The 23,742-nt window shown below is 39.3% G+C and overlaps 1 protein-coding gene across 4 annotated transcripts in view; it reads right to left on the reverse strand.

Annotated features, from left to right (window-relative positions):
* Positions 1 to 15,877, reverse strand: part of Glrb (glycine receptor beta) — a 68,755-nt gene extending 52,878 nt beyond the window's left edge. For 2 of the 4 annotated variants that reach the window (XM_021157781.1, XM_021157780.1), the window contains exons 1-2: positions 15,715 to 15,876; positions 14,168 to 14,318 (exon numbers count right to left, since the gene is read on the reverse strand). In XM_021157781.1, coding sequence (XP_021013440.1) covers positions 14,168 to 14,289 — 122 coding nt within the window. In that variant the 5' untranslated portion in view covers positions 14,290 to 14,318; positions 15,715 to 15,876. Of the gene's footprint in view, positions 1 to 14,167; positions 14,319 to 15,372; positions 15,520 to 15,714 lie in introns of those variants that run through there. The other 2 variants (XM_021157782.2, XM_029475575.1) reach the window with 2 other exon arrangements.
* Positions 15,878 to 23,742: the final 7,865 nt, after the last annotated feature.

Genomic DNA, 23,742 nt, shown 5'->3' on the forward strand with positions numbered 1-23,742 from the left:
TGCTATACATGGAATCATAAAAATGTTAGCCTGCCCCAGCTTCACAATAAACCATGCCAGCAATATGACCAACTCACTCTGTATACTCTGCATGCATTTCTCAGGAAGATGTAATGGCATCACACCAGGCATTCGCCCTCACATAGGAAAATATGCCATAAATGCTGTCTCTAACCTGGCCAGCATCAAAGGTGACAAAGAAGGCTATGTCCAATGAAGTTATGCAGATATTTTCCCCCAATAACATTTTCTACTTTTCAAAATTAAGTAAAAGTCCAAGGACGTTAAGAATAATATTAAAAATACAAACTATTCTTTGAACTTTGCTTCAGATATTCTGCGATCACAAGTTAACGTAACCCACTTTAGAGCCTTTGTTTTGGGTAGCACATGAGGCTGGCTGTGCACATTACCAGAGGAGAAAATGGAGGTGTTTGGAAGCACTATCTGCTCCTTCAAGGTCAGAGACATTTGAAGTGATATGTCTTCAAACAGGCTATGTGCCTCTGAAGGAGAAGCTAATTTATTCCATATAAAAATTGCAGGAAATATTTCACTTCAGTTACACTGAGAAATCCATCAATCCCTACTATCAGTGCCTTTATTTTACAGATCTGGTTCAGTGGAAGGGCATAAGACAAAACTGAAATGAGCCCATGTCTCTGGGAGCTGAGTTATGTTTTCTTTTCAGAACTAACTCAACCAGTTTTGGCTGGAACTTGTAATTATTGGCATTGTATCTTTAGTACTGAATTTTGCACAAGTTACAGGGCAGGGACTCTGAATAATACCTGGCTTTTGGCTGAAAGTAGTAAGATATGAAGGGATGGGACAACTTCAGGGAAAAAAGCAGGGCAGATGTCAGGAAGAAGTCACAGAATATATCACAGTAAAGTGGAAGCTGAGTAGTTTAACTCAGAAGTCACTGGCCATGCAGAGAAAAGCTAGAAGGAGAAAAGGCTGGCCATAGCAGAGAAGTGAACAGCTGTCTCTATTCCAAACATCTGAGGTGCCTGCACACTAGAATACCAGTTCTTAAAGCCTGCTTTGTCTACCTGCAGACTGCCCACACCACAGTCAAAACTATTCTCTTAAAACCAGCAGCACATTATTTTCTTTGTTAAATATTGACAATTGTGCTCATCACTCGAAGGCCATGGTGGATAAAATGCTTGCTCATTAGACAAAATCAAGAAAATATTTAAATGTATTGGCAATGCATTCTTTGCCACATGCCACCAAAACATAATAATCACCAAATGATAGCACTGCACATCAATACATAAAACCCCACACCTCCAATATTTAACACCACACAGTACCACAACATGGCGCATACTACTAATACATAACGCTACACATCTCCAATACACACTATCTCCAATATACATCATCACACACCACCAAAACACAAATCCACATAACCAATACTTAACACCAAATTTCATCTAAACATACCACACACTGCCAACATAAACCAGACACCAAAACCTAAGTTCCCACAAAATCAAAATATACCACACACCACCAATATATAAACCCACACAACTTATAAATAACACCACAAGCCTTCGAAACATATTAAACATTAACACCCTAACAGCAACTTACCCAAAAATTATAATGTCCCTAAGCAGTGTTTCTAAAGAAATACTCAGATAAACATAATTTTACTGCATTTTGAAACTACAATCGGCATTGTACCAGCACAGTGCTATAGCTACCATCTAAACTGAAGAGTGTTGGGAATAAAAACACTTGGATAGTTTTACTTATGGGCTAAATTAGATTTCTATTTTTCATGGAAGGTTATTCACAGAATACAAAATAAAACAAAATAAGAATAAAAGAGAAAAATAAAAAAACAAAACACTACGGGCGAGGTTTTGGTTTTATTTTGTTTTGTTTTGTTTGGAAAAGTAATAAAAAGATAAACATGGCTGTATGACTTGCTAGTGACAAATACACATTTTCTAACACAAATCAGAATCTTAGGAGGACATTAACTCCTAGGAGTCTGAGCACTTTCCAAGATGTATATCCTCTCTCCACTGACACAAAGAGGGACACTCAATGGCAGAGTCATTTGATGCTGTGTAATGATGGGATCAACCTCTGGACAATGTCCAAAGCAGGCAAGCGAGTATCTTCTAGCTGCTACTCTAGGTTGTTATAAAATCATTTCTGAACAAAAGAGTCCATTCAATGTGCATGTCTGACCAATGAACTGCAATGAAACAGAACAAAATGTTCACTGATCTGATTGTAGGCTTCACATAAAATCACTCTCTCTTAAGGAAATATCGTTTGTTAACTTTGGCACAACATTAAAGAACATTCAAAATTAGGAGAAGCTATTTAAGTGTTCTTCCCTTTCCCCATTTCACGTGGTCATCTCTTCTTCATGATCAGCTAAATTAATAAGCCATTGTGAACCTAATACAAATGTGCATGGGAGAATGTAAATAAGGAGTCTTCCATGATGTCAGCCCCCAGACTAACACACAGCAATGCAAACCAAAATGCTATTTTCACTAATTTAAAAACAATACTTACTGTGAAAATTTCATAAAGTAGGTTATTCTTATTAATATTTAATGCCTACACTACATAAAATAAGTTTTTCTTGCTTGTTTGTTTGTTGTACTGGGGATTAAAACCAGGACCTCACACAAATACTCTACCACTGAGCTGTGCCCAATGCATTTAGAGTGCAGTACTGTAAAGTACAGTAGGAAACGGAAATTGAATGGCTGGATATCACATAGTAAATACAGCTAGAGATAAAGATGTAGATACATCATTTCCCAATGGTCCCTAGTCACACACAAAGCCAGAAATTGCTACAGATAAAATATGGATGGGAGGGCCATGTAAGAGTCAAGAGTGACTCTCGGGAAAGACCCAAGGGTTAAGGAGTCAGAGAAAGCAGTGTATCCAGTACTAGTCAGAAGAGTTAGGGGAAAGACTCAGCAGGGACTTCTAGAAGCTAACCATGAAGCACGGAAAAGATGGAGAGGTGGACACAGGGGTGTGCTGGGATGTAGAGAAAAGCACATGGTCCTTACCAAGTAATAATGGTTCCAAGGACGTGACTAGATTTATTTATGAGGAAGAAAATATTATCTGTGTCAAAAAGTAGAGAAGAACTAGATGTGCACATTAACAAATAAACGACCCAAAGTGCTTCACTTCTTGTCCAGCATGTGTGAAGAGACGTGCAAGATGAACTCGTCTTACTGATGCCACGTCTAACTGCACTGCCATTGAACCATGGATGTGTCAAAAGATTAGCTCTTGTTTTCCTATGTCATCACTTACTTATCTGATTCAACTGTGTTATCGATCATACATGGAGCTCTTATGCACAAACCTTTAAATAGCCAGGTGCTAAAACTCTATATGGCCACCTCCTCTCAACTGTTTGCAGTGAAGATTCTTAAAATACATATGACTTAACTAGGAAGTAAAGACCTCATCATATGAAGGATTTAATTTAATCAAAGGCCAAAATATATGATGTGGAAGAAAATGATTCTGGGAAAGAGCCCAACACCAATCCTAAACACAGGGTTAGGAAAATTAATTTAAATACTATTAATATCCAAGGGATACTTGATTTTGGTTGTATCTCCTCCAGTTTAAAATCACTGTGGTGACAAAAAAAAAAAATCTACTAAATAATTCCCTTTCCTCTACAGAGGTGTCTCAAGTATCCTTTAATTTACTTATGTCCTTTACATTTCCTCCTTTAGTCATTGTTACATAATTGTGCTTATACAAAAGCAGTCTAATTTATTTCACAAGAAAAGCCTTAATTAGAAGTTATTTATATTTCTACTCTTTAAAGAAAAAAAACTGCAGTAAAACAAATCCAACAACACACAATAGACATTCACGAACAACCAAGTACCAATTGAGACCCTAGGAACAAACTTCCACATAATTTTAACTCTTGAAAATTATAGCAACAGGCATTTGGCACAGTATTACAGGTGAGTAAATCGGAAGATGGATACTTTTTTTTTCTTCCAAAAGCTGAATTTCAATCAGTTTCCAAGACATTAACTAGTTACCCTTCTACAGAGCACTGTTACTTCACAGAACTCCCACTCCTGACTGAAGCTGCTGGCTATTTAAACATTCTGTTCAGACAAGGCAATATTTACTCAGCAAAGTCCCGAAGAACTGGCAAAATCTGGATAAACAGAAAGTTATGTTTCTAAATGTAATAATAATAACAACAATAATAATATTAAGGAAAGGTTAAGAAATGGAGCAGATCAACCTGTCTAAAGCAAGATTGTAGCTGTACCCAAAGTCTGGAATATAAATTTGAAAGAGTCCCTTGAAATCTAGGTTAAAGGGTGCTGGAAAATGTGTTACTGATTGCAGGACTATCAGGAAGAGAATGGAAACAGTATGCTGAGACATATCACAATAAGGCACGTCACTGGGAAAACACCATGACAAATCTGTTGACATCGGTGTAAGAGGAGATGCATGGAAATGAAACCCGAACATGATGGTAGAGGAGCTCATTTCAAAGGAAAGGTGCAGCTCCCATTTGGGCTTCATGCCTGACTGACTGGAATAATGGGGATGCCAATTTTAAACACTGAAGAATTGTTTGGAAGGACAAGATCATTAATTCAAGTGATTGCAAAATAACAGTATGCGGGCAAAGAGAAATTGCAAAATAGATAGTATGAAAAATACATAACTGAACACTAGAAGGAGGAAGAAGAAGACCCTGGTCTACGTGGACAGTAGATGACAGGACAGACAATCCCCACGGGCATCCCTTTTTACATGAGTGATATCTTTTTCCGTCAGCCTCTCATGTTTGGCCGACATTTTCATCATGAATAGTTCTACAGTAAGTACAACTAAGCACATCCTCAAATGGAAGGAAGGGAGTGACGCGCTATCCAGTCTGCTAGGGAAAGCTAGACAAAAGAAACCAGAGAGACTAACGACTACCATTATCATTTGCATAAACATGATGGCTTCTGTTTTCCCTTGTAAACTTGCCTCTCAGCATTATATACAACTGATGCCGTGCATATATTCTGGCATTAAATGTTAAAAGAGACAAACATGCTCAGAGAAGGTATCAAGTGCATTTATATTTATATATAATAATTTAGGTTATGGGCAAAGTTATAGAAATAACTCCCATTCTTTTTTAGTGCGGGCACAAGAGCAAAAGTAAAGCTGGGTTACTTATGTCATGATTTTAACACTAGCGTGTCAAGGATTGGAGAACACTTAGCAGATATGGTAAATATGGGCTGAAATGATTGCAAACCCATAGAAGAACTACCTCAATCACTAATGGCTTATGTGAAACTCCTCAGAAGGAAAACATGGTACAGGCCAGAAAAAGAAGAAAGAAAGATTTTGTAGAAAACACATAGATCAAAATTCTGAAAGCAACACAGAGTGTTTCACAAGATGGTAGCACTCTTTGGTGTCTTGATACCAGAACTTGCTGATAGCAAAAGTAAGCAGCTGACTGTGCCCCAAAATGTCCTGGGAGTGGTAGCCTGTGCCACTCATGTGCAGGGGCTAACTAGATTGAGAAGACAAGATTAGGCTCAGAAGCTATACAAACACCCAGGCTCCAAGCAGCTCAGTAGATGCTAGGTTCCAAAATACCTCAACACACATGTACTCCAGCAACAGGGGGCCCTTCCAGTGATCATGTCTGCTATGAGGAAGATTTCCTTCTCTGACTCTGGTGACCACTGATCATCCAGCACCCTTACTGACCTGGATAAGCGCAATTGAAACCATGAGTAGTTAGCATCCAGTGCTCTTAAGTAATACATTTCTCAAGAATCTGAAGCAGTGCCAACATCCACAAACTGTCCTTCCCCAACCAGCACTGAACATAGGCTTGTTCTGCAGCCAACGTGACTTTCAGCTTACTTCCTACTATCCTGACCCATGGTCTATGTATGACTGGACCTTGCCTCCAAGTATTGGCGATGTCACTTAGAGCTACATTTTTGATTGATATATATGTTTGTTGTGAGTTGTCCCAGATCTTTAATGTTTGCATAATAAGCCATACATTTGAAAAAAAAACTACAGACTATCTGCAGGTCTGTGCCACACATGCCACATTCAAGACATTTCTCTAGTACTCTTCATAAACATGATAGTTCACTTAAAATTATCAGCTGCCCGATGGTTGAAATCCAGAGGCCTCAGCCTAAAAATGAGCACCAGGGGCTGAGGAGAGGGCTCAGTGGTTAAAAGCACTCACTGCTCTTCCAGAGGACCCAGGTTCAATTCCCAGCACCCACATGGCAGCTCACAACTGTCTGTAACTTCAGCTTCAGGAGATCTGAAACCCTCACACAGACATATAGGCAGGTAAAACACCAATGCACATGAAATAAAAATAAATTAAATAAAAAAAATGAGCCCCAGTAGTTCAGAAATGACCAAACTAGTAATACATACCAGGACACTGTCCAGGCAAATCAATGAAAAGGAATTGCTATATCTCCTATGACAGAAATCTGACATACAAATCAATGTTCCTCTAAGTTTGTTAAATCATATCTTTGCTATTGCTAGTATTGTTAAATATATTTCAGTTCTGGTTTTTAGGATATGCAAATACAGACCCATATTCACAAGCCTTCTGTTTATGGATGTGTTGGTCATTATCATCCAGCATCCTGAAGTCATTTCTGGAGAGGTATGGTGGATTGATTTATCTTTTCCTGCTGGATTAGGTCAGAAGGGAGATTTTTCTGGGTTTGAAGGAGATTTAAATAAAACTTATATGAAATTTCTGAGGGAAATTATAGTGTTTAGCTTTCTTTTGTTTGATGAGTTTGGATTTTGGGGACAGAGTCATTCTATACATTTCTGTCTGAACTGGAACTTCCTATGTAGATCAGGCAGGCCATGAACTCACAAAGTGCCTCCTGTCCCTTCTTCCTGTGGACTTGGATTAATGGCATGAACAAACCTGACCTAAAGGAAAATTATGTTAATGAAGGTCATCAAATTCTTCTTACCAACTTAATACCAAGGCTTATGCATTTTATATACTAGAACCTTCCAGGTCAGTCCACCAAAAAAATAAAGGCACATCTGCCTAACTGGAGCAAGAGAAAATTTAAATGTGTAGAATGATGACTCAATCTCTTGCTTTTAGTTAGATGTTAGATACAATGTCAAGTCTACAGAAATTTTTAAAATATCACAAATTGAAATATCTTTAATCACCAATATACGATCTATTCATTTTCAAGTCCCCTAACATAGGCCAGCTAAACAAATTTCCTATGCCAGAGTGGCTCTCATGATGATACCTGCACCACCCCTGATCCTGTCAATTACGTTTCATCTGATTGCTAGTAAAAACTTAAGTGAAGCCAAAAGTCTCACTCCATATAGCTCCTATTCATTAGCCTGGCTTTAAGCAGATGCCAAGCCGTAAAGTGTAGTTTCTTATTCACGTCACAGATTTTCAAGCACTTGCAAACAACCTTCAATTATCTCAGTTCCTTTAGCACTTCCCAGTATGAAAAGATCTTAATTACTTCTACTATTATTTCTCTGTCCTGGGAATACTGTGTAAAACAGTGCAAAAATGCCCTTAAACTTTGCTTTAAATGTCTGAATAAAACACATTCATTTGTATCAATATGATAACATCATCAAACATTTTCCAAATATTCTATTAACCATACTTGCACAAATAGTAGGTAAACCAATTTCCCTATCTCATTAGGTCTTTGCCCATCAGTTTATTTTTATTTGTTGTTATTATCATAAAAAATAAATGGGTTTCATTATGACATTTTCCTATCTGTATAACATTGTGTTCCATTCATATTCATCCAAGTATACATTCTTGTCAGTGCCCCTACCCTCCTGCAAGATAGGCCCACTTCACATGACCTGCCATATATATAGCACATATATACATACATATATATACATATATAGTGTATACATATATAGTGTATACATGTAGTACATACATAAATATGTATATATGTATGAATACAGCATGTATATATGTGTGTATATATATATTACTATATCTATATATAAGTGGATATATATTACATATGATATTCAGTATGCAACTCTTATTTCTGAGCCTTAGTTTCTTAATTCAGGGTTATATTGGCTCCCAATTCTATCTCACATCACCGTTTCCAATGTTACAAATTTTAGTTTGTTTTTGTTTTCTTTAATATTTCTTTTTAATCATTGATAAAATGCTGAATACAATGAAGCCAAAATTCTGCCTCTGACAAACATAACCCAGGGTAAAAACATTCAATTCATTAGCATAGTTGTGAATAAATCTAGTTGCCCATATGCTGAGACCATATCAATTGATGTAAAATCCAGACATAATAGAAGCATAAAGAAGAGGACAAAGGCTTTTTGGTATCCCTTCACTTATAAAAGAAATTATCACCTGATTTACATTTTGTGCCAGGCATTCTGTTTTCCCTGGTAATGAGTCAAGTAAGCATTGTTCTCTCATGAGTTTACAAATATCTGGAGAAGATCCAGGAACAATCATAGCCATGGATGTAAAGAAGGTTGTACAAATGGAGAACGTTCTTATCGAAATCAGACTGTCAAAATGAGGACAGAGAATGGGATCGCTTCCCTACAACATAGTGTCAGCTTACACACACAAACTCACACACACTTACACACACACACACACACACACACACAAGTGTTTCTCAGTAGAGGTCATAGTTTTATATTTAGGTTGATTTTGATGTCATTATGGTCAGTTCGACAACCTACATACAGATTGGGGAAAAAAAATCTTTACTAATCCCATATTCGACACAGGACTAATATCCAAAATTAATAAAGAACTCAAGAAGCTAACCACCAAAAACCCAAATTATCCAATCAAAAATTAGGGTATATAACTAAATAGAGAATTCATAGCAGAAGAATCCTGAACAGCTGAGAAGCACCTAAAGAAATGTTCAAAGTCCTTAGTCATCAGGGAAATGGAAATCAAAATGACCCTGAGATTCCACCTTATACCAATCAGAATGGCTAACATCAAAACTTCATGTGACAGCACATGTTGACAAAGATATGAAGACAGAGGAACACTCCTCCATTGCTGGTGGGATTGCAAACTGGTACAACTACTCTGGAAATCAATCTGGAGGTTCCTCCAAAAACTGAAAATAGATCTACTGAAGACCCAGCTATACCACTCTTGGGACTATACCCAAAATATGCCCCACCATGCCACAGGAGCTCGTGTTCCACTATGTTCATGTGGCCTTGTCTGTGATGTCAGGAGCTGGAAACAATCCCTCAACAGAAGAATGGATACAGAAATTTGGTACATTTACACAATGGAATACTATTCAACTATTAAGAACAAGAACATCATGAGTTTTAAAGACAAATGGATGGAACTAGAAAATATCATCCTGAGTAAGGTAACTCAGACCCAAAAGGACATGAATAGTATGTACTCACTGGTAAGTGGATATTAGCCAAAAAAATGTACAGAATACAATTCACAGAACTCAAGAAGGTTAACAAGCCAAAGGGCACAAGTAAAGATGCTTCAATCCCACTTGGGAAGGAGAAGAAAGCAGTCATGAAGGGCAGAGGGAGGCAGTGTGGAAGAAAGGACAAGGAGGGAAAGGGGAGAACATGATCAGATTTTTTTTGGGGGGGGCGGCAAGACAGGACTGAAGCCCTGAGGGCCAACAGAAAGAATAGAAACAGGTGACTTCAGGAGGTAGGAGGTGGGGAGACCCTCCAGCATGTACCAAAGACCTGGGAGGTGAGGGATTCTCAGGACTAAAGGGAGGGACCTTGGATGAAGGGCTCTATAGTTAGAAGGGGGGACTTGTAGAATCCACCTCCAGTGGAGAGGCAAGACATCAACTGGAGGGATGGGGTTGCCATCCCATAGTCAAAAGCTCTGACCCAGAATCATTCCCATCTGAAGGAACTGCAAGGGGAAAAATGGAGAAGAGACTTAGGAAAAGGAGATCCAGTGACAAGCCCAAATTGGGATCCAGCTCAAGGGAGGCCCCAGGGCCTGACACTGTTACTGATACAGTGGTGTGCGTGCAGAGAGGAGCTTATCATGGCTGCCCTCCAAGAGGCCCAACAAGCAGCTGAAAGAGTCAGATGCAGATACTAGCACTCAACCAACAGAAGGAAGCTGGGAACCCCTGTGACTGAATTGGGGGAAAGCTGGAAGAAGCTGAGGAGGAGGACAGGCCCATGGGAAGACCAGCAACCCAACTGACCTGGACCCTCGAGATGTCTCAGACACTTGAGCCACCAACCAGGCAGCATACACCAGCTGATATGAGCCCCCTGACAGACACACAGCAAAAGACTGCCTGGTCTGGCCTCAGTGAGAGAAGATGCACCTAACTCTTGAGAGACTTGAGGCCCCAGGGAGTGCGGAGGTCTGGCAGGGTGTGGGTGGAGGGGTGGGGACATCCTCTTGGAGACAGGGTCAGGGAAGTATGGGATGAGGAGCAGGAGGGGGGAGTGCACTGGGAGGGGGATGAAGACTGGACTGTAAAAATGGATTAAAGAATTTTTTAAAATGCTGAGTGAAGAGGATATATGCAGTAGTGTGTGTATTTGTAAAGGTCTAGGCACACAGACTGAGGCTCAGTAGTGAACAAGTGATAGTTACTGCTATGAATTTCCAACAAGAGCCTGGAGATGGGAGTTAACTAACACAGCCAGGGAGCACTGGTGCTTTAACTATCGCAAAGAACAGAATGATGATGGAGATGGGAAAGAGCAGGTGTGCACTGGATGATCCACAGACTGGGATGCAGATGTTGGACTCTAGCCATCAAAGATCTTCTGTGTAGAGACAAGAAATGTCAGCCATATCCAAAGAGCCATGGAATTCCTGCAAGGCATCTCAATATTGGAATGACCTAATTAGAACCAAGTTCCCAGGAGAAAATACCAAAGCAAAACAAACCAAAGCAACAACAAAACAGAAATAAAACAAAACAAAACAGCAAAATAAACTCTAGAGTCAGTGTGGAGCAGAAATACCTGAGGTGGGGGAGGGGAGAATAGTGAAGAAGTTAAAACAAGCCATATTATAGATTATAGAGAAGACAAATCAGATAACTCTAAAAAGCGGTGAAAGTAGAGACACTGCAGAGGTGGTAAAGAAGAGCTACTGAGCTGTTGACTCTTGGTACCTGCTGAATTTGAGATGCTGATGTAGGAAAGGTAGGTCAAACATGATCCGAGGATGGCCAAGGAGGTAGTGTGGTCATTTGCTGGCAAAGGGCCACTGTGTTAGTAGAGGTGTGGAGGAGTTCTGAGAACAGTTTTTGCACATTGAGTTGAGCTTTGGGACAGTCAGGATGGAGGGTGTTACCCTCTAACCAGCTCTGAACTAGACATAAAATTCAGGGAGTTTATGTTATGTTATATGTATGGTGGGTGAGTGCAGCTATATGCATAGGTTTAGGTGAACTCTTACCAGCAGAATGGAAAAATCACAATCTTTCCGGCCCCTGTCCTGTATTTTAAAATGTACATTCTCAGAATAGACAGGAAAAAACAATACTCTTTTAGTGAAAAAACAAAAATAGTTAACTTCTATTCCCTACAAATATACTGGCGAGGCTTATATGCTCCCATGGCTTATCAATGCCACTCCTGAGAGTGCTTAAATAAACAAAAGTTCACCAGGCAAGAACCTCATGATCTTAAGTACTCATTTTCTACCCTCAATTTCTGAGATTTCTAATTCCAACTCTGCCAATCTCTCCGTATTAATACACTTAATGAATTTATACAAAATAGTTTAGATTTCTAAACTATCAATAATCATATAAGATTACTTTACAGCACTTTACTATGGCTGAGAGTGTAGCCTGAGTTTTTACAGCACTTTCATATAGTAGACCAAATTTCAGCCAGAGAAAACACTTTTGAATTTCTTAAGCTCTTAGTCTTAAGGCTGATTTTCATTTATTTTACTTCAGTTTTGCTTTTTTTTTAGGTTAGGTCTTACTGTATAAACCAGGATGCCTTTGAACTCCCAATTCTCCTACCAAGGGCTGGGATTATAGAATTATATTCCTATGGCAAGAGATATTTATTTATAAAATGAATCCAACCCAAAAAATATACAAGTGTATTTTGCCAGAGAATATTTATCTGTCTGTCTGTCTGTTTACTTTAGTGATCGTGTATGCACATGTGTGTCTGCCACAGCAAGCATGTGGCTGTCAGGAGAGCTCTGTAGAAACTGGTTCTCTCCTTCCACTGTACGAGTCCCAGCGACCAAATTCAGCAGAACACATTCATTTGCCTGCTGAGTTATAATCTCAGACCTGTTTACATATTGATAAGGTAGATATTTGATAGGATTACTGCAACCATCAATGAAACTTTACTTATTCTCATAAAAAATTAAAATAAAGTTAAGACTATGGTAGAAACTAGCTGAGATGAATTTTCAACTCATGATGTAACATATGAAGTACTGTGACAAGAACGCAACAGGCGCAGATGGCAGCTTATGAAACCTCATAATTTTCACATGCTCTAAGAGAAACTTTACTATCTTACCCCATTTTCAAAAATCTGTCTTAAATAACTATAGATACCATATACACTGACCATGTATACACTTGGGGCAATTTAGTAGTGTAGTTGTGAAAAAGAACAAGTGTCCTCTAAATACTATTATAAGGTAAATGGAAGCAACAAGATTTGCTGTTATGATCTTTAAACAATATGACTTTGGATGCAGGAAGTACAGAAAGGGTTTGACTGGAAGGTAGTAACCATAGTATCACTCACTTGTGAAAAAAAAGCCAGACTGGTCCATGATAGCCTGACTCTACCCTCACCACACCCAGTTACCACAACCACAAGGAATATACCAGCTTGTGTCAACAAGGCCTAACATCCTCTAGTTCCCTCGGGGGCTGATCTGATAAGGACACAAAAATCTTAACCCTGACGAGTTCTGATGTCAGCACATGGTAGGCCTGACCTGCCTCTCACCCCTCAGCAGATACCCAAGGGTATCTTACCCAGAGGCCAAGAAAGTGCATGCACATAATTCAAGGCTAGCCTACACTTCATCCTAACATAAAATGCTAAATAGGTAGGCTGTCGATGATAAAGTTAGGAGATGCCTCTGGACATGACATGAAACTTCCTGAATGCTAGACATTAGTCTCCATGACCCTGCCTTCAGGCTTAAGTCTCCACATCTCTAAAGTATCAACTACCAATGTATCTATCAAGTCTAACATCTTTTCTCCCTAAAAGGCACTTTATGTTTCTTACAGACATTTATAAAACTTCAATGGTTCTTGACGTTGGAATAAACTGTTGTCTGTGGTCGATATAATTTCTCAACAATAGTAACTGAAAAATGGCCTATAACAGCAAAATAATGACATGTGTTATATTATTACCTAAAAACACATAATCTTTAGAAGTCATTACTTAGTGTTTATCTGCTGTAATGGTTGGATATTTCCAGTTTTTATTGACCAGTAATATTAACCCTTCTCAGAAAAGAACCCAGGCTGATAAACTTTGACTTTTGGGAGACTGTAGCTGGATTGTTTTTTCCTTTTTTTTTTTTTAACAAAAGTAATTCTATATTTTATCACACACTTTTTGAGGGATACACTAAATTCCTTTTGTAAGTCCTTTACAAAAAATCCTTCAGAATAAATGTCATGTACCATGCAAATTTACTTCCACTGTGTATAGCAATGTAAATATAATAGACCTCACGATAATAGTTATCTGATTCTTAATGATTCTCATTTCAGATCATTTTTAAATCTACTCTTTGAACTTGTATTTGCTCAAAGCATGGACCCACAGCATCCAATTAAAGTTGCATATCTGGCAAAATAAAGTTATAACTTGTTTCGCTTTTGTAAACGATATGGAAAGGTATATTACAAAGCTTCCTTTACCAACAGGAAGCCACCATCACATTTCAAACATCTGTCTACTCAGACATCTTGCAAACAGGACACAGTAGGTGCATGAGTGGATGCAAAAAGTGCTGTAGGTGGGCATTTTTATAACCGGTCAGGTTTTCTAACAAAAGTAGCAACATTGCTCTGCAGAAGGATATAAGATGTGAGGAACGTACGATGGGCACAAATACTGCTTCTTTTTCCCCTTCCCTTTCTTGGAAGACTTTTCTTTTGAACAAGCGTCTTCAAACAACAAGGACATTAAAATAAAAAAGGAGATTGCCAATGAAAACTTCATCTTGAAAACGGAAGTTTCAGCAGCTCAATCTACGAGAGAAAACAAGAAGATATTCACACTTAGGGAGCATGTGATAAGCCTGTGACTTCTCTTTAAGGAGCTTCTCATGATGGCTACCCAACCAACAATCGTATCTCAAATCCTACATCACTGAACGTTTAAGTGTCCTTTATATAGCAGGAAAGCCTATTTATAGTCATGGTGAGACTCAGTTCAAGTAAAGATATAGAGAAAACCAGGTTCTAGTAAGAGATGATTGGAGATTGTACAATTTCCAAATCTGGGATTATATGAAATTAAAATTTGGCATTAAGTTGGAGAGTATTTCAAAATAGGTTCATACCTGTAAGGATGCTTAACCCACTGTTAAAATGGTTCACTCTAGCTAGAACACTTGATATCAAATTTTAAAATCTAGGTTGTATGGATTTTTATGTATTTTTTTTTCAAAAAGATAATCACTAACGGACTTAATTCAAAGGAAAGCAACAAATAGAAAGGTAAAGGAAGACTGGCATGAAACAACTTCACACTCTAAACTCACTGCTTGTAAAATATCATTAAATTTGCATGCTACTTTGTACCCTGAAAATGCCATGCAGTAAGTTGACTTGTTAGTTTTCCCATTCGTGTGGGAACTCTTGTACCAGTCATCTTCAAAAAGATAGTTCTGAGTAATAGTAAAGAAACAAAACTGGAAGTGTGCTTCAGATAATGTTCCTACCTACAAATTAACATCACTGCCTATGCCCAGAAGAGACTATCCTTGCCAAAGTACAATGAACAATAAAGCAACCCCCAAGCATTTACTAACAGCAGAATAGCTAAAAACAAACAAACAACAACAAAAACAACAACAACAAAATAACCCTCTTCTGTGTGCTTTGTTTTCAGAGCATAAAAATGTTTTCTGCAATCTGAGACCTAAACGCCCAATTCCCATCCCACTCCGTTATCTGGAACACCAGTGTCCTGTATTTACCCGCCCCCTCTTCTCAGGTTTACCCCATATTTATCCTATACACCCCCAAAGCAGGCCCAAAGGGCATGTCACTAGGTCCTTCACCCGCAGCTACTCTCTACCTCTGGGGATGAGAGTCCCAGTACTGCAGTAGGTCTGTCCCCGCTTGGCTCACAGCCCCCTATCCTCCTGGAGCGATGCTAGCTGCTACAGCCGGGCTCCCGCGCGACCCTTGTCCGCAAGGCTCTGTGGCTTTCCAGAGCGACCGGCCGCTGCAGGGCCAGGTGAGCCTCCCCACAGCACCCCAGGGCCCTCGGCGCCTCTGGTCCCCAAACCCTGGCCCCGTCCCCCGCGGGCATCGGACACTGCGTCTTGCACCGAGCCCGCCTCGGGCCCCAGCTCGGCCCCGCCGCAGTGCGCAGACCCGGAGCCCGCGCCGCAGGGAGCTCGCCGCCAGGCCTTACCGCACGTGCCCCTCAGCCCTCCGCCGAGGTGACGGCGGCGCAGGTGGCGGGCGCAGAGGCAGCTGCGACCAGCGAGTCCCGCCGCCGCCCGCGCCACCGCCACCGCCGCCGCCACCGCCGCCGCCACCGCCGCCGCCGAGTTTGACGCGCCTGCTCCGCCCCCGAGCGTGCGCCGTGGCGCGCCGCGGACAACTGCGGGGACCGCGGGCGGAGGTCGCCACCGAGAGGGACGAGACGCTGCACGGTGGTGGTGGGGAGGGGGAGAAGGGAGGGAGAAGGGACCTTAGGGCTCTTTGGAGGGCATCATCGCAGGACCCCCGGGGTGGGGGGAACTGCTAGAAAAGGAGCTAAAATAAAGGAGCAGGGCTCAAGGGGAGGCTTGTGACACTAACTACATGATGTGGGACAGCAGTTGGCCTTCCTGAACCAAAGTGGACGAGGTTCCTGTGGTTTCATCATCTTCTCTTTCCACCTTCTACCTTAATGTCGGAATGATAATTCCAGTTTCTGAGTCTGACCTTTCTACTCAGGCTTCGTGTGGTCAGAATCATTACAGTAGTATAGCATAGTGCAAGGAACACTGCTCCTAACATTGGTTGCACAGTTGACATTGAGCACAACAGGGCCCCTTCACAGTGTCGCCACTGACCCTCAGTGTGTCTAGACAATTGTACATCCTTCTCAATTTTATAGCCGGTGAAATTGAAATGCATGCCTGTAAGGGGCTTACAGATCTTAGAAGAGATTTAGCACTGATTTTGCATGACAGTGCCAGTTAGTTTTTGCCTTTTGGTACTAAACTACTCTAGCTTTCATTTCCATAGTTAAGAAACAACTTATTTTAAACTTAAGCACCCTACCCATTCCTTTAAGACCCCACAGGAGTTCGTTCCCTTTCTTCATTCAATTTCCCTTTCTGTGGGAAAGTTGATGCCCCTTGCTTCTGTCAAATAAACAAACACAGTTTTGTTTGCTGAGGTCAGACTGTATCTCGGAATCCCATCTTGCTTTCCTCAAGCTACTGCTGGAATATTATTATGCCCGTGCCTCCATGCCCACCTGATAATAACTCTTAAGGGAAGCCTAGCAGATTTGAAACCAAGTGAGCATGGCCCAGCCTTGTGTGTAGAAGAGCAGATGTTCCACTAATTCATGTATAGGCCTGTAAAACATGAGAGAGGGACATTCCCTCCACCCAGACACTGTCTTTCAGCTCCACAAAGCTTTCTGTGTCACAAGGGCAGCAATAACTCGGAAGCAATCCTTATTTCCATTGCTAAAGTCATGGCTGCCTTGTTTTAAAGCTTCACTAAATAGAACAGCATGCCTTTAATTGTATCAAAACATGACCACACATTTTTTTTTTATTTTATGTTTTGGATTTGTCAATTTGGTATCTTTTTAACATTATTAAATATTTATTTATTTTTAACTGTCTTCTTTAATTAAACTAATAGAATTTATTTTAAAATATACAACTCAGTATTTACATTTTTAAGTCATCAAAATAATTTATAATAGTTAAATGCCTCTTAAATATATATGATATCTTCTGAAGCTAAAAGTAACATGCACTCAAACAGTTTTTAAAGTCTATTAGAAATATTAAAAACAATAGAAGTAGAAAAATTCTCTTATGAAGTCCTCTATGTAAGGAAATTGTGACAGGTTCCTGAATTAGACAGAAACCGTTTCATCTCCAAGGGAGAACACATAGTGCAACTGTGGCTTCATAGAATGAATTGCATAATGTTCCTTCTGTTTCTATTTTGTGGAATAGTTTGAAGAGTATTGGTATTAGGTCTTCTTTGAAGGTTTGATAGAATTCTGCACTAAATCCATCTGGTCCAGAGCTTTCTTTGGTTGGAAGCCTTTTAATGACTGCTTCTATTTCACTAGGGCTTATGGGATTGTTTAGATGGTTTATCTGATCCTGACTTAACTTTGGTCTTTGGTATCTGTCTAGAAAACTTTCATTTCATCCAGATTTTCCAGTTTTGTTGAATATAGGCTTTTGTAGTAGGATCTGATGAGTTTTTTAATTTCCTCAGTTTCTGTTGTTATATCTCCCTTTTCATTTCTGATTTTGTCAATTTGGATACTGTCTCTTTTGGTTGAAAGTTGATTTTAGTCTATATTAGAATGACTACTTCAGCTTGTTTCTTGGGACCATTTGCTTGGAAAATTGTTTTCCAACCTTTTACTCTGAGGTAGTGTCTGTCTTTGACACCGAGGCGCGTTTCTTGTATGCAACAAAATTCTGGGTTCTGTTTATGTATCCAGTATGTTTTTCTATGTCTTTTTATTTGGGAATTGAGTCCATTGGTATTAAGAGATATTAGTGATTCTTGCTTCCTGTTATTTTTTATGTTATCATTACGTTTGTGGGGCTATCTTCTTTTGGGTTTGTTGAAAGATTACTTTCTTGCTTTTTCTAGGGTGTAGTTTCCCTCCTTGTGTTGGAGTTTTCCATCTATTATCCTTTGTAGGGCTGGATTTGTGAAAAGATACCATATAAATTTGTTTCTGTCATGGAATATCTTGGTTTCTTCATCTATGATAATTGAGAGTTTTGCTGGGTATGGTAGCCTGGGCTAGCATTTGAGTTCTCTTGGGGTCTGTATGACATCTGCCCAGGATCTTCTAGCTTTCATAGTCTCTGGTGAGAAGTCTGGTGTAATTCTGATAGGTCTGCCTTTATATGTTACTTGCCCTTTTTCCCTTACTGCTTTTAATATTCTCTCTTTGTTTTGTGCATTTGGTGTTTTGACTATTATGTGATGGGAGAGATTTCTTTTCTATAACCATACATTTCTAAGTCTGTTGATCTTGCAAACTTTATATGCCTCAGTACAGGGGAACACCAGGCCCAAGAAGTGGGAGTGGGTGGGAAAGGGAGTTGGGGGAGGGTATGAGGGACTTTTGGGATAGCATTGGAAATGTAAATGAAGAAAATACCTAATTAAGAAAAATAATTTTAAAAAGGGTTATAAAGACTTACTATACACATTGTATACCATGTGGCAATTGGAGAAAAGATCATATAAGGAATAAGAAGTGAGTGTTGAAAATGAGTAAAACCTGAGTTTTACTCAGGAGAGTCTGAGTAACGAAATAGACTCAGCTCTTACCCAATCATGTTTGGACCCATGCTCAGAATCTCCACAACTAGTTCAGTTTTCCTGCTAAATGTGCAAATACATACACATATGAAGTATTTTAAAAAGTATGCCTTGGCTTCAGGAAACTAGAAGTCCTGCTGCTTAAATGGCCTTACTCCTGTTCCTCAACTGTTATGGGTCAACCACTTTCATAAGTCAGGGAGAACTGCTTGTGGAGACACTTCTCAAGGTGCACTGCTTTGCAGTCCCTGCCACACACACTCACACACACACAAAAACAATCACAAATTTCTCAAGACTGTCTTGCCCCACACATGTACCTTCACCCCTCTATCAACTTCCTTATACTGAAGAACTCTGCCCGTTCTTGTAAGAGCTCATAGGCGTTCCCTCCTCTTCACACCACTTCCCCTCCTCGAAGGACAGTTGATGCACATTGCTACTGCCCTAATAAATGCAGTTTTGTCTGCTGAGGTCAGACTTTTGTCTCTTTCCTGCCTTCTGTTCCTTTATTCTGTACTCTGAAATCTGACAATTATAAAGGAAAAGGGGGCTGTTCATTAAAAGGTACCAAGGAGTTGTGATGGATTGGTGGGGTTTTGTGCCCAAAGCTTAGGGGACAGAGTTAACGATCTTGCATGAATACAGTTACACTCACAATTTTGAATATTTTTCTACAGATATGACCACCTTATAGTAACATGGTTGTTGACTGTGATAATGTGAAAGAAGAATCTTCTAAAACAGCATCAGGAAGTAGTTTATTTTCCATAATCTGTAACGTGTTTACTTGCTTTTCTAGATTTTATTTTCCTCCATTCCTGGTTTGCTCATCTATCTACACATTTTGAAATACTGTGTTAATTAATAAGTTTACCTCATCAGACTAGACTTCTTTCCAGAGCTGCTTTAGACACTATGTATCCAAATGTTTTCTCAACATTAAATTTTTTCTGTGTTTTATATCTATGTATATGTATAATGTTTGTATATATATATATATATATATATATATATATATATATGTGTGTGTGTGTGTGTGTGTGTGTGTGTGTGTGTGTGTGTGTGTATGTGTGTGTGTGTATATATGTATATATATAGTGTTAATTCCTTTTATCATTGCTGTGAATAAATACTTAACAAAAAAAAATGACTTAAGGGAAAGGATATATTTCCTTATGGTCCTGAGATTACAGTTTATCATAGTGTGGAAGGCGTGGTGGCTGTAATATCAGGCAAATGGTCATATTTCATTGAAAATCAAGAAGCAGAGGACCATGAATGCTGGCCCCAAACTTGCTTACACCTGTGAATTAAGTTTATTTAATAGCTCAGCCCTTGGAGTGGACACAAATTAGGGTCTTTTTCTCACCTAGGTTACCCTAGTATGAAAGCACCCTCATACATAAGCAGGCCCAGATATTCATCACTCTAGGTGAGTGTAGAGCCTTTCAAGATGGCAATTACTATTAACCACTGCATATGCTGACCTCAACATGTTAAAAGCATCTCTTCTCTAAAACTGGTCGATCCACAAGCCGCCTTCCTCTTCTCCACTGATAGAAAGTCATCCTCTGGGAGAGCAAGACTAAAAATTGTGAAGCTGTTCAAGTTTTATCCTCCCTCCTCCCCCAACATCTACCACTAATGTAGAAATCCTGGAATCCAATTACTTTTGACCATATGTACTGCAACCACCCTAGAATGGGTCCCCATCGACTGTCCCCAAACTGTACTACAACAGTACTCTACACTTTGCTTCCTACTATTCCCCTGTTTCTCAATCTTCGCAGCACACAGTCCAGAATGCATTTCAAAGCACTTCATGTTGTATTATATCATTCCTCAGCTTGAATCCCAGCAATGTGACCCCTGGACATTATGAACCAAAGTGGATATATTTGTCTGCAAGATCTTCTACACCCACCCCATATACACCTGTGACTCTGTTTAGTTTACCTCCCACTTTCTCTTTCTCAGCTGCCCTGACTTTCACCATCCTCATCCCACCTTGGGTGTTTGCCTCCAATTGTTCCTTGTGGTGAAAATGATCTTCCCAAGGAAAGCCATGTATTAACTGTTTAATAGCATTGTCTTCTTTTTCAGATATTAACACCTCAGGGAGATTTATTAAATATTATTTAAAAGTTCAATATTTTTCTACATCCCAAGATTTCTGATAACTTTAGACTTCCTTTTTTTCTGTCTCAAGGTATTTACTACATTCTAGTATACTGTTAATTCTAAGATAACATCCTAATATACTATGAATACACTACTATTCTTGTGTTCAATGACAGCAAGAGCATCTCTAACTTTTTATCTACTGATATTGCTCAAGGAAAATGCACATGACCATATATAATTTTCATAATTTCTCCAGGGCCAAACAGATGAATTGAGATTAAATATTTAGAAGAAAAGAGAGGAGGAGCCACAAACAATATTTTCCCCATTTATGCTTATTTCTATTTGCTTCATAGAATGATAGATGTGGAACCCAGTTAGATATTACATTCTGGTTTTTTGTCTCATTTGTTTACAATAACTGGAGATATTGTATAGGCCTATCTCAAAATAATAACAAACCTATGTTCTGTGTATATAGAACTTCCCTAAAATATGCCAATCTTATTTTTCCTGGTCATGTAGCTTAAATATATTCTAAAATAGATATTTTAAATATCTTAAATAGGTATCTTAAATTGAATATTGGAATAGGAGGTAATTATTATATCAGTTGGTCTTTGAGAAAGGCAATTTTTACTCATCCTCTCAAGTAGTCTCAGAACTAAGATAAAATATTAATTACAAATTAATTTCTTTGTTGCTCAGTTCTACCTGGCTCATTCCAGAATAATAGCCTGCAATATAGTCATCATTTGTGAAGTTTTCCATCAATTACACTCCATTTGGCATTATAATCAGCAAATATGAGCAAAAAATAAGCATATCCAGCTGCTTGAGATGTGTTTTTCATGAATCATCATTTTCTCGAAATAGAAGAAATAAAGTGTAAAGGAGAATATTAGAACAGAAAATGCTGAAAACAATGAGTCTATTAACCCCTGTTAAGCACTATTCATGAACTGCAAAGTAAAGCAAAAGAGGATGGGTAGCCAGCCTTAATGAAACAATGAAAATAGTATTTGGTAATCCATGATCACTTCCACATGCTCTCCTGATACAACAGATTATAAGCAATCGTATAATTGGTTTTGAAGCCCATTTTCAAATAAGAGGTGAATTTTTAAAATTCAGTACTAATTACAAAATACCTTTAGTGTTGTACATAAAAATCTTCACTATTTACTATGAACTATATTTTTATGACAAACCAGGGGCTAGAAATGGAAATGAAATTACCCACAGTAATAGAGCAATAAAGGAAGTTAGAATATTACTACAGCTTTAATATCTATTGCAATATCAAGACACATTGACTCTAGGAACTACAGGTGTCACCCAGTGCTGGTCTTGTTCTTCATCATAAGAGTTCCTGTGTTTACAAAGAATCCTCCCTCCCAAATTTGTTTGGTTATAGTTGCATATGAATAAAGCAGGGAAAAACAGCCAAATATATAGACACAGATATGCTTGTATGCATCAGAAAAAAATGAAGTCAAGAAGGCTGTTAACTCAAGACCCAAGTTGACCTTAAATATTAGTTAATATGTCAGCAATTTTATTAGATATTTTATTTATTTAGATTTCAAATGTTATTCCCTTTTCTGATTTTTCTCTCTGGAAACCCCCTATCCATCTTCCTTCCCCATATCCCACCCACCAACTTGCACCTCACCTCCCTGGCCTTCCCCTACACTGGGACATCGAGCCTTCATAGGACTAATGGCCTCTCCTCCCATTGATGACCAACAAGGCCATTCTCTTGCAGCTGGAGCCATGGGTCCCTCCATGTGTATGCTTTGGTTGGTGGTTTAGTGGGAGCTCTGGGGGTTTCTGGTTGGTTGGTATTGTTGTTCTTACTATGGTTTGCAAAACATTTCAACTCCTTCAGTCATTTCTCTAACTCCTCTGTTGGGGACCCAGTGCTCAGCCCAATGGTTGGCTTTGAGCTCCAACTGAGCCTCTCAAGAGACAGGCTCCTATATCAGGCTCCTTTTACCAAGCACTTCTTGGCATCTGCCTTAGTGTCTGGGTTTGATATCTGTCTGTGCGTAGGATGGATTCCCAGGTGGGGCCATCTCTGGATGGCTTTTCCTTCAGCCTCTGCTCCACACTTTGTCTCAATTTTCCTCCTGGGAGTATTTAGTGCTCCCGTCTAAGGGCTGAAGCATCCACTTTTTGGTCTTCCTTCTTCTTGAGCTTCATGTGGTCTGTGAATTGTGTCTTGGGTACTCAGAGCTTTTGGGCTAATATCCACTTACCAGTGAGTGCATACCATGTGTGTTGTTCTATGACTTGCTTAAAATGATATTTTCTAATTCCATCCATTTGCCTAAAAATTTTCCATGAAGTCATTGTTTTTAATAGGTGAGTAGTACTCCATTGTGTAAATGTACCAGATTTTCGTATCCATTCCTCTGTTGAAGGACATCTGGGTTCTTTCCAGCTTCTGGCTATTATAAATATGACTGCTATGAATATAGTGGAGCATGTGTCCTTATTACATGTTGGAACATCTTCGGAGTATATGCCCAGAAGTGGAATAGCTGGGTCCTCAGGTAGCACTATGTCCAATTTTCTGAGGAACCCCCAAACTGATTTCCAGAGTGGTTATATCATCTTGCAATCCCACCAACAATGGAGGAGTGTTCCTCTTTCTCCACATCCTCTCCAGCATCTGCTGTCACCTGAGTTTTTTATCTTAACCATTATGACTGGTGTGAAGTAAAATCTCAGGGTTGTTTTGATTTGCATTTCCCTAATGACTAAGGATATTGAA

The sequence above is a fragment of the Mus caroli genome, chromosome 3 (assembly GCF_900094665.2).
Source record: "Mus caroli chromosome 3, CAROLI_EIJ_v1.1, whole genome shotgun sequence".
Lineage (NCBI taxonomy): Eukaryota > Metazoa > Chordata > Mammalia > Rodentia > Muridae > Mus > Mus caroli.